This window comes from Trachemys scripta, chromosome 7 (assembly GCF_013100865.1).
Source record: "Trachemys scripta elegans isolate TJP31775 chromosome 7, CAS_Tse_1.0, whole genome shotgun sequence".
Taxonomy (NCBI): domain Eukaryota; kingdom Metazoa; phylum Chordata; order Testudines; family Emydidae; genus Trachemys; species Trachemys scripta.
In genome coordinates, this window is record NC_048304.1 from 50618311 (window position 1) to 50629637 (window position 11327).

At 49.1% G+C, this 11327-nt stretch overlaps 1 protein-coding gene across 6 annotated transcripts in view; it reads left to right on the top strand.

Annotated features, from left to right (window-relative positions):
- Nucleotides 1-10010, top strand: part of TRAIP (TRAF interacting protein) — a 58460-nt gene extending 48450 nt beyond the window's left edge. For 3 of the 6 annotated variants that reach the window (XM_034775628.1, XM_034775632.1, XM_034775629.1), the window contains 5 exons: nt 4788-4943; nt 5197-5245; nt 6534-6659; nt 7319-7369; nt 8085-10010. In XM_034775628.1, coding sequence (XP_034631519.1) covers nt 4788-4943; nt 5197-5245; nt 6534-6659; nt 7319-7369; nt 8085-8207 — 505 coding nt within the window. In that variant the 3' untranslated portion in view covers nt 8208-10010. Of the gene's footprint in view, nt 1-4787; nt 4944-5196; nt 5246-6533; nt 6660-7318; nt 7447-8072 lie in introns of those variants that run through there. The other 3 variants (XM_034775630.1, XM_034775633.1, XR_004646458.1) reach the window with 3 other exon arrangements.
- The last annotated feature ends 1317 nt before the right edge of the window (nt 10011-11327 follow it).

An 11327-nucleotide genomic window follows, 5' to 3' on the forward strand; every position in this document is an offset into this window, starting at 1 on the left:
AGGGCCCTGACCTCTGAGCCCCCTGCCCCCGCTGTCAATTGTGAGGGCACACTCTACTACGGTGCAAGACTCGTCGGCTGCCTTTTTAGCCCATGTCCCCATTCAGGACATTTGCAGGGCTGCCACATGGTTTTCAGTTCACATGTTCACCTCGCATTATGCGATCGTCTACCAAACTGGGGAAGATGCCGGGTTCAGCAGGGCTGTGCTCAGTCCCGAGAGTTTGTGAACTCCTACCCACCTCCAGCAGATATATCTTGGAATCACCTATTGTGGAATACACTTGAGCAATCACTTGAGGAAGAAAAGACAGTTACCTTTTCTGTAACTGGTGTTCTTCGAGATGTGTTACTCATTTCTATTCCACATCCCACCCTCCTTCCCCTCTGTCAGAGTTGTCTGGCAAGAAGGAACTGAGGGTGGGGGGAGTGCTCAGCGCCCCTTATACCGTACCATAGAGGAGCCACTCCAGGGGGCGCTAGGGGCGCTCCCCTACGGGTACTGCTAGGGGGAAAACTTCCAGCACCAGGGCACATGGCGAGCACGCACACCCATTGTGGAATAATCATAAGCAACTCATCTCAAAGAACACCAGTTACGGAAAAGGTAACTGTCTTTTCTCCAGTGGGGTTGACTGGAGGTAGACCTGTTCATAATTAGTTCCAACAAAGAGAGTCACCTCTTCCACTGCAGAGTGAGCAGGGACAGTCTATCCTTGTCATATGCTTTCCTTTTGCACAGGGAAAGGGTTTGATGTCTGCCTTGCCATTGATCCAGAAAGTTAGTGAAAAAGATGGTAGGGCAGGGCAAGGATAATTCTCATTGCCCCAGCCTGACACCATCAACAGTGGTTTACTTATCTTCTGCAACTTGTCTGGCCAAGTCTTTCTGTGTCTTCCTCTGCCTCCAGACCTACTATCTCAGCAGGAGGACAAGATCTTTCACCCAGACCCGCTGTCTCTTCACTTGACAGCATGGGTGCTCGAACTTTGCTCTTGAGCAGTCATGTTCTTCATCTGTTCAGGGCAGGCTAATTAACTGTAGAAAACAGCCCACTAGAGCGATTAGCGTTTAAAGAGGACCAGATTTTAAGCATAGAAAACAAGAAAACTTGATATGTATCTGCTTTCATTCCTTGTGTTCTGGAATATTTAATGTACTTAAAGTCTGGGGCTTATCTAACTCATTGTTAAAAGTCCCTTTGGTAGCCAATTCTGTGTATCATACTTTATTTAGTAGTGGATTGCTGTTTCTTCATTCAGTCAAAAGGTTTATGAAAAGTTTATTACATTTATACTGTCTGTTCTTGGAATCTCAATTTGGTGTTGGCCATGCCCCTTGAACCCTGGGCGGAGTGTTCTTTCTAGCATTTATCTATCAGAACAGCTTTTGCTATTGCCATCATGTCAGCTAGGAAAGTGAGTGAATTGAATGGCCTTGTGGCTGATCCACCTTTCACTCCTTTTCAGAAGGACAAGGTAGGTCTCAGACCTGATCCCAGGTTCTTACCTAAGGTGGTGTCTGATTTTCATAGGCAGTGTTATTGTAGCAGTGTTGGTGCTAGAATATTAGAGAGACAAATTGGGTGAGGTAATATGTTTTGTAGACTTACTTTGCTGATGAGAGAGACAAGCTTTCAAGCTTACAGAGAACTCTTCTTCAGGTCAAAAGAGCTCTGCATGAACTTGTCTCTCTCACTAACAGAAGGTATTATCTCACCGACATTGTCTCTCTGATTTTCATGTCAGTCAGACAAGTAATTTGCCCTCCCCCCACCCACCCAAACTGCACTCTAATAAGGGGGAATCATCCTACACACTGTATGCGCCAGACGGGCTCTCGCCTACTACTTAGAACGAAAAATTGTCATAAATTGTCTAGATTGTTTGTGCCGTATGCTAAACACCACATGGGTTATATGGTTTCTTCTTTGAGTGATTGCTCATGTGTATTCCACAATAGGTGTGCGTGCTCGCCACATGCACCAGTGCTGGAAGTTTTTCCCCTAGCAGTACCCATGGGGAGGGAGTGCCCCCGCAACTCCTGGAGTGGCGCCTGCCTGGCGCGGTATAAGGGAAGCTGCGTGCTCCCCCCACCCTCAGTTCCTTCTTGCCGCCAGTAAAGGTGCGTCGGAGCTTCGCTGTAGCTTGTCCCCAGAACTGTTCGTTGGTTTAGTATATGTAGTTAGTTTAGTTTGGTTAGTCAGTGAGCCCAGGCCGGGGCATGCCCCGAGCCCCGGGATTTAAGTCGTGCGATTCTTGTCGGCGTTCTATGCCAAAGAGCGACCTGCACACAGACTGTTTGCACTGTCTGGGAGAGAACCACACCAGCGAAAGGTGCAAAATTTACAAATCGTTTAAGCCCTGGACCAAAAGGGAAAGAGACATTAGGCTCCGGGGCATTCTGATGTAGTCGGCACTGACCCTGTCCCCGGCACACAACAACAAGCCGGTACCGGGCACCACAGTTTCAGTACGCGGCGATCAGCCGGTGCCTTCGACCAGTCAGTACTGCTCCCCATCCACGGGACATGCCAAGAGGACCAAGACTCCCTCCTCGCAATGGCACCGAAGGAAGTCTCAGAAAGAGGCTAGGCCCATGTCGGGAAGTCCTCGATCCCCATCGGGCCCCAGGCCTCCAACTCGCGTAGAGCGGAGTAGCCCGGCCTCTTTGGAACAGGCCTCTCCAGATGTCTGGATGCCTTCCACACCCAAAACCCTCCAGCCGGCCCAGGAGGTCATGTCCATGCCTGTGCTCGGAGCCCCGCCCATGTCGGCCCCACACTCCAGAGGCAAGCCGCCGCTGGTATCTCTGCAGTCGCCTCTTCCCATACTCTAGACCCCCGGTTCCAGAGTGGGACTTAAACCTGGTCTTAGCTCGTCTTACGGGGGCCCCCATTTGAGCCATTGGCCACGTGCTCTGGTCTCACCTTTCATGGAAGGTGGCATTTCTGGTTGCTATTACGTCAGCTAGACGAGTCTTGGAGCTCAGGGCCCTGACCTCTGAACCCCCGTACACGGTTTTTCACAAGGACAAGGTCCAGCTCTGCCCACACCCCATGTTCCTCCCTAAGGTGGTCTCCGCATACCACGAGTCAGGAAATTTGCAGAGCTTCAACCCGCGCTTCGGTACACACTGTAACCAGGCACTATGGTTTGGACTTGATCTCTAGGGCAGATGCTGGATTTGATAAAGCGGTGCTTCAGTCTCTGTTCGGTTAGGACTCTGCTCCCATCTCCAGGTGAGTTTGAGCACTGCTCCTCAGTCTGTCCCATAGGTGGCAATATGCAGAGCCACTCGAAAAAATGAACTTAACTTACTTGTAACCGGCATCCCTCGAGATGGCTCTGCATGCTTACTCTTCCCACCTGCCTCCCCCTCTCTGTCAGAGTCCTTGTTTGTTCTGTCTCTGGCTTTGCAGTGGAAGGAACACAGGTGATGAGGACTCTCCACCCCCTTTACTGCCTTGTCCTCAGTGTGTCAGGATGGTGTGGGAGAGCCCTGCTAGAAGGAGGCAGTGCAGTCCCCATAAGTGTGAATGTGCAGAACCATCTAAAAAAACTCTGGTTTTGTTGTTTTTGTTTTTGTATCTTTCTCATCCCCTCTCACTTATACTAGGTTGATGGGAGGACATGGTTTGTAGGTATCTGGAAGCATGTGATCGGAGAGGGACTCAGGTGTGATTTGGAAAGCTCTGAGGGAACAAAATGAAGGGGTAGGTTATAAGTGAAACTCCAGTTTTGTTCCTAGTGGCTGCTGTTATAACCCAACATTAGAGAAGTGTCATTGTAACTACTCTGGATTTGTTAGATCTATCAACTTTGGGATCTTAGTTAAGAACATTGGGGTGAAAGGCTGTGCTGAAAAGGAGTTCCCAGCAGGCTAGCTTGTATATTAGGCTTGAACGTGATGTGGTGATGCTGGAATGCCTTTGAGCTTACATTGTTTGGAAGGTACTGTAACTTCCCCACCTCTGGATGGCAGGTGGGGTGAACTAGATTGAGCAGCAGCATTCGAGGTGCACTCCTATAAGGAGTATGTGGTACAGTTTCCTCAAACAGGGCTCAGACCCTCTGGATGGAAAGGGCTTTGGGTGAAATAATCTTGACCCAAGTGCCTTCAATTTAGGCTTGGAAAGATTTGATTTTTATCAGTAAATGTTGACGAACATCCATTTCACTGTACATACACAAACTGATGCCAACATATTTCCATCAATGGTAATGGTAATTTACAGCTAGGCAAAGAAAAATGCTGCTTGAGAACTAATGATTGATGTAAGGCTGTTTACTTCATAGATTTTGATGTGATGTTGGCCGTTTTGTGTTTTAACCGTTACAAATCTTTAACTTTTTGAATCTCTGCATCTGTTGTCATTAAATTGTCTAACGCGCACACACACCCAATAATTTCCTGAAACTGAACATTTAAATTGAGAATTTTAAAAAGCATAAAAATAAACATTATCTATTGAAATTATAACAAAAAATAGAATTCTGCCAAGCCTACTGAAATTGAAGGGAAGAAGCTTACATGAATGTGTGCAGTTCTGTGGTGCAACAAATGCTAGCTCTGGGCTGTGTCATCTGAGACCGCAGTTTCTGTGTTTGTTCAATGGGGTACCCATCCTGAGCAGGGGTTCTGGCACCATGACAAGATATAAATATTTACAACCGCTGCTCCTGAGAGACAGTGCAGCTTGGAGCATTAAGGTCTCTCTCTTGTCTGTCTGGTGGACGGTATGTAACTTGATGGTGATGGCTGACGTGTCTGAAATGGCCTTGCAGCCCTGCTCCTGTGGAACTGCTGAGCCCAAAGCTCCACCGCCCGGCCCATAGCCACAAGATCGACCTGGACGCCACCTTTGATGTCGAGACGCCTGAGCATCAGCCTCAGAAATCAATCACAGCCCCTGCAAAAAAAAACAAGCTGGATAAAAAGCCGTGAGTTCTCCCCTTTCTCCAGTCCTAGGTGGGACCAAGAGGACCAAGCTTCAGTCCCTCTAATGCTCACTTTTTTGCTGAGCTTCAGGATCTCTACCCATTTGATTAATTGCAGCAGGAGACATTAATCTTTGTTTGGCCTTCCATCCAGCAGCTCCTCTCCCTTGCAAACTCTCTGCTAATGGCTGCAATCCTCTGAAGCAGTGAACCTACAGCAGATAGATGTCCGACTCACTGATCTGATTTCTTACAGGCCTCCTGTGACAAACTTAGCAAAAAAAGTTTTGAAGGAAACAGTGGAGGTAAAGTAACCAATTGCTGGCCTCTTAGATCCCCCTGCTATTCTCAATCTGGTAATAGACTTAAGAAATTGACCAGAATATCCCTCCGCTTGGGCTGTACAACCATCATGCTCTGATCTTAGTACTGCAATACATGCTCCAAGGTGCATCGCCTAGACCAGTGTTTTTCAAAATATGGGTCCTGACCTAGTATTGGGTCGCAGAATGTCAGGCACTGCTGATTCAAATTATAATGATTGTTGCCGTGCAGCAGCTCTAAAGGGCCACACAGCAGGGACCTGGAGAGGAAAGAGGTAGGTGGTGGGTGGGAACTGGGGAGAGGAGCAAGTTGGGTCTTGCAGGGCTGCTGCAGGCCTCTCCCCCAGCCCTGGAGCTCGCTGCTGTCAGCCAGGAGAGAGGGACCCTTCCCATGGAGCTCCATGCAGAGGAAGAGAGAGGCCCTTCCCCTGGTGCTCTGTGCTCCGTGCTGCCTGCTGGCAGGGGGAGAGAGAGGCCCTTCCCCCGGAGCTAGCTGCTGCCAATGGGCAGAGGGCTGTGAGGAGTCCTCCGGCCCCAGCCCTGGGGCAGCCTGCCTGCACCCCAAACTCCTCATCCCTGGCCCCACCTTAGAGCCCTCACCCCCAAACCCCACCCTCTCCCCTACCCAGGGCCACTTCCCACACTCCTTGCCATAGGCTTACTAAGGCTAGTGTCTAGTGTTAGTTATGTAAAGTGGGTTAAGCTGGAATGTATTGCAATATTATGATTTTATGAAAACTCTAGTTAAAAGATATAATTATGTTGGGTCACGGGCATCAACAATGTTCTTCAACTGGGTCACGAGGGGAAAAAGCCTGAAAACCACTGGCGTAGACGGTGTTCATACAAATGCTCTAACACAGCTGCCTAAGTCCAAGGGCTGTTCTAGGTTTGCCGGCCATCCGTTCTTAATAGTTTCTGGGCATTTCTACAGTGCACTCAGTTGGCACACACACTATTGCTATTGCCAATGACACCAGTGGTGTTAAACTCTAAGGATCATGGCAGCAAACACTTTGAAGAGAGCTGGTCTTACTAGCCACATGAAACACAAACACTTGCTCCCAAGCTTTGTTCTTAATAGCAAGAAACCATAGACATTGATACTGACTAGCTGAGAAGCTGCAGTTCCATGGTCCACGTTAAAAGGGTAAACCATGGGGTACATGAGCAATAATTCCTAAGCTGCTTGGTAAGGTTTTCAGTGATATCTGTTTCTGTAAATGAAATTCAGGGAGTAAAGCTGCTCATGCTCTCTTTCCTGGGACAGAACTGGGCAGGTGAGCAAGAGGATGACCCTCTAGAAGAATTCTTTCCTGCATTCATCAGGAACTCGGTTCTTTCCAGGAAGCCACCTGTGAGCAGCCTGCTGGGGCCACACAAGAACACAGGAGCTGTGAGTATGTGCCCTGGCCAATCAGAGCAAGGATGCTGCTCCCTGCCCTCCAGTGGTGGAGGCTTGTCAAGGGTCAGTCATAGGCATCCTAGCCCCCTGAGTGATCTAAGAGGGAGTGAATGCAAACAAGACTCTTGCTTTCCCTATGTGTTTGTGGATGTGAGAAATGTGGCTAGAGACTTCCCTTTAGAGCCCTCTGTCTTCCCTCATGCACTGTGAAGCTAGTCAAATGGCCATCGCCCTTCACTGAGATCCTGTCCACCATCATTCCTCTAGCTCTCGGCAGCTTGTGTGTCTCCCCCACGTTTCCCACTAAAGGTCCTATTTCTTTAAGGGAGGTTCTGTCTGTTGTGTAAGCTTCCATCAGAATATGGCCAAGTTCTTCAAAAGTGACTTTGGGCACCCAACTTGGAGACCCTCAAAGGGTCCTGATCGTGAGAGGGCAGTTGCTCAGCATTTCCTGAAACTTTGGCTTCTTTATTGTCTCAGGTCAGGCACCTTAGTTGCTAGTCTGCTTTGACCAAAGCATTCTGTACATAAGGTGCCTGGAACTGTCCCTCCCTTCCAGTACACTGCAAACTTCCAGCTTGGGTGAAGTACCTAGCATCACCCAAGAGGCAGACCTTGCGTGGTGATATCTTTTCTCTCTTCTCTTCTAGGTGAGAATGGGGTATGATGGCTTAGGAGGTAGAACTAAGTTCATACAGCCCGTATCCTTCCCCACCATCTGCACTGTGGAAATAAGCGGGCAGGAAGTTCTGCTTTGCTTCTCTCTCATTTGGGGCGAGTATGTAGGGTGATTAATGCATGGGCTTCACTTGGGAATGGGCTGGGAACTCTTTAAGGGAGAACGTGGTGGAACTTGTTTAAGTGAGCACTTTGCCCACAGAAAAGACTTATTTTAATTAGTCTGTTTTCTATGCACCAAGTTAAACTGCACACCAAACATGGCCCAGCTGGGAGAGCAAAATATCTAACTACATGTCTGATTAAAGACACTGTTCTGGTGTGTAGTCCCACTACACAGCTCTGTCCTCCAGGCACTGGGGGAGGAGGAAGGGAGACAAATTGGTTGATGGGAACTCTTGAGGGAAACTTACAAGATTCTGATCAATCTGGGAACTTGTGGCTCAGATACTGTGCTGCTGTGGGTCTTGTATGTACGTGGGCACAGGTCCTGGGGCTGTATTTGACCTGTATGTGAATCATGTCATTCACAAGGAATGGGGGATCTGAGTCATCTGATCACTATGTAATAATTGGCAGCTCTTGGACTGTCACTTGTGTGGCCATGTTCTCTGGGCAGGTCTGAGACCCTTCCACATGGTCCTGATTTAAAAGTTAACCTATCCTATCCTGGAGCTGGTAATAAATCACCCTACTCCCCATTTTCAGACTTGTTTTCCCTGACAGTTTTCCCTTCAGACAAACCCAATGGAGATCCGTCCCTTAGCTGTAAAGAGCAGGAAGAGGAACGTCTCCAGGCCAGCATCCACAGCTTCCTCCTCTGGCACCAGCCAGGCAAAACTGGACAGCTTCCTTCAGTAAATCTGAAGGCTTTCCTGATCACTTAGGCATGCGTGGGCAGAAGCCGTGGAGCTTACCTACATCTCTGCAGAACCAAGGCACTGGGACCAACACACAGTGTCAGAACTCTCCCATGGGCTGAAACTGCCCTTTCGTAGTTCGCTGTTGATCCAGTCCAGGCTGACTACACCGTGAGCATGGCGAGGCAGGATATGCCATGTGCTGCCAGCTGTCCTGGGAGATGGGGCTCCTGGCACTGAGCAACCTGCCTGCCTTTGCCTGACGTACAAGGTCACTGGTTTGTGCTCAAGAGCTCAGGACTCCCTGTGGGTGGGGTGTGTGGATCCCTCAACTCTGCTTGGTTTGACTCATCTCAGCCTCACTCCTAGGCAATGCAGTAAAGTGTGGGACAAATCAGACTTAGAAATCTCCTGGCTGCTGATTGGTTCGGGCCTGGCCTTACAAGGCTGCATTTCCCCCAGGAGCCTTTGTTGGCAGAGAATAAACAATGAATTTCCTCGCCCTGCTTCCCTGGTCTCTAAGGCTTTGGCACTTCTGGTGGCAACGGGCCCCTTGGGGGACACAGCACTCTAGCTTGGTTTCAGGAGTATCGTATCCCTGAAGATGAGGAAGGGGATCCAGTGTCTGTTAGCCTGTAGCATCCAGAGCTGATTTCCACGCCAGGGATGGGCAGTCTCCCCATGCTGGATGTTTCATCTCCAACTGTCCTGGCTAGTAGTGGCATGGCAATCCTCTCCCTATCCTGGAGTCTTTGGGCCAGAGCGTGCCTGGTGCAACCCCACCTGAAAGGAGGAGTCTGCCTCAGGCACGAATCTGGTTTTTAATTTGACACCTTACACCTAGTCATGGCAGCTGGGGACTTAGCCTAGCAGGAGACTGCTTTGGAAGGGACAAGGCCAGAATCCATGGCAGACAACCATTCTGTGTTGCTGTCTCTGCCATCCCAGCGGGTAGCCAGCCTGCCGATTGTCCATAGAGCAAAACTGTGTGTGATTTGTTGCTGTACAGTGGGCATGCGATAGGCACTGTACTGTTTTATCTGACCTCCAAGCAGCTGCTTGGCATGCACAGGTTTGATGAGGAGGCGGGTCTGTAATGAGGCAGTGGGGAATGGGGTGATCTTAGCATTTCTAGCTCAGCAGCACCAGGAGCAGGTGGCCTTTCCCAGCTCGCCACTTCTGTAGGGCTTTATTTTCCAGAATCAAGAACTTCACGTCTCTGTACCAGGCTCTTAAAGGGGCAGGCATCTATGATTTTCTGGATGCTCTGCAAACTTTGGTTTGGAACTTATATTTTTATATATTTAATCAATTTTTTTAAATGATATGATGAGTTTAGAAATGCTCCTCTGAGACGGATCCCTCCCTACTGCTTGTTGAGTGTTAAATGCAAAATACCAGCCCAGTTACACTTACTGGGAAAGAAATATGATGGGGCTGCTGATTGCTAGAGGAGGGCTTTATTCTGCTGTCATTGGCCTTAAACTCAGTCTGACGTCTCACATTTCCCAAGTGGTTCTGTTCCAGATCTTGCCCTGATACAATGGAGCCCTCTTCAAATTGTGCTGTTTATAATGAATTGGTTAGTGAGCATGGCTTGTTAGAGAGCTGGCCGGACAGATCCAGTATTGGTACAGGCTTATCTGGAAACCAAAATGAATGGATTAAAGGCAGAGCACTAACTCCACTGATTTCAGCATCAGCAGCTGTTTGTGTCAGTGCCCAGCCCGTGCTGTGTGGGTGCCCCAATTCCTGTATGTCCCTGAGAATGTGTGCCTTTATTAAATAAATGTGGTGTACAATATGGAGCTAGCTGATTTGTAACCTGAGGTGGCCGCTGCTGTCTCTTCTCAGCGAAGGTCTCACTTCTTCCATTGCACTCAGGGAGCCAGGCTCTCACTGGGAAACAGAATTTGAAAGTAGCTGAGACACTCTTGCACATTCCTCTGAGCTAGCTGGTGCAGGCCACTGATGGAGGCAGGGACCTGGGTTATATAGGCCTCTGCTCTGAGCCAGTCTGGTAAGTCCTGTGGGGCCTATTAAAGTATTGCAGCTGCTGTGCCCTGGTATCTTATTCCCTGGTATCTGTGGTAGAAGGGCACTGGGCAGGGCATGAAGCTGGCAGCTGAGAAGCTGCAGTGGTGGAGCCATGGTAGATACATGGCCAGAGGCCAGGCTCAGAGCTGTCGGTCGTTCCATCTCCAGAGTGTGGGCTGGCACCCTTGGGTGGAGCTGGAGCTCTGCATGGGGGCTTTCCAGCATCTATCCTTACATGTGGCGTGGAGGTGATCAGTCCCTTGGCTGTCACAGGAGCATTGGGCTGGAATCCTGGATGGCTCCCTAATTTTCCCTCCCTCCAGCAGCTCTGATCGATGGGTTGGGCCCTCAGTGAGGGGAGCACTGGGGCAGTGAGGGAGAGATGACCAGTGGGGGAGTTTGGCTGGAGGGAAGGTGGGAAAGTATTATAGAGTCATAGACTTGAGTGCAGAAGGGACCCTTATGATAGTCTAGTCTGACTTGCACAACGCAGGCCACAGAATCTCACCCACCCTCTCCCACAATAAATCCCTAACCTATGTTTGAGCATTGAAGTCCTCAAATCATGGTTTAAAGACTTCAAGATGCAGAGAATCCTCCAGTAAGTGACCTGTGCCCCACGCTGCAGAGGAAGGCGAAAAACCCCCAGGGCCTCTGCCAACCTGTCCTGGCGATCAGCTAAACCCTGAGCATGTGGGCAAGACTCACCAGCCAGACACCCAGGAAAGGATTCTCTGTAATAACTCAGATCCCACTGCATCTACCATCCCATCACAGGCCATTGGGCATATTTACCGCTAATAGTCAAAGATCAATTAATTGCCAAAATTAGGCTATCCCATCATACCATCCCCTCCATGAACTTGCCAAGCTTAGTCTTGAAGCCAGATATGTCTTTTGCCCCCACTGCTCCTCTTGGAAGGCTGTTCCAGAACTTCACTCTGATGGTTAGAAACCTTCGTCTAATTTCAAGTCTAAACTTCCTGATGGCCAGTTTATATCAATTTGTTCTTGTGTCCACATTGGTAGTGAGCTTAAATAATTCCTCTCCCTCCTTGATATTTATCCCTCTGATATATTTATA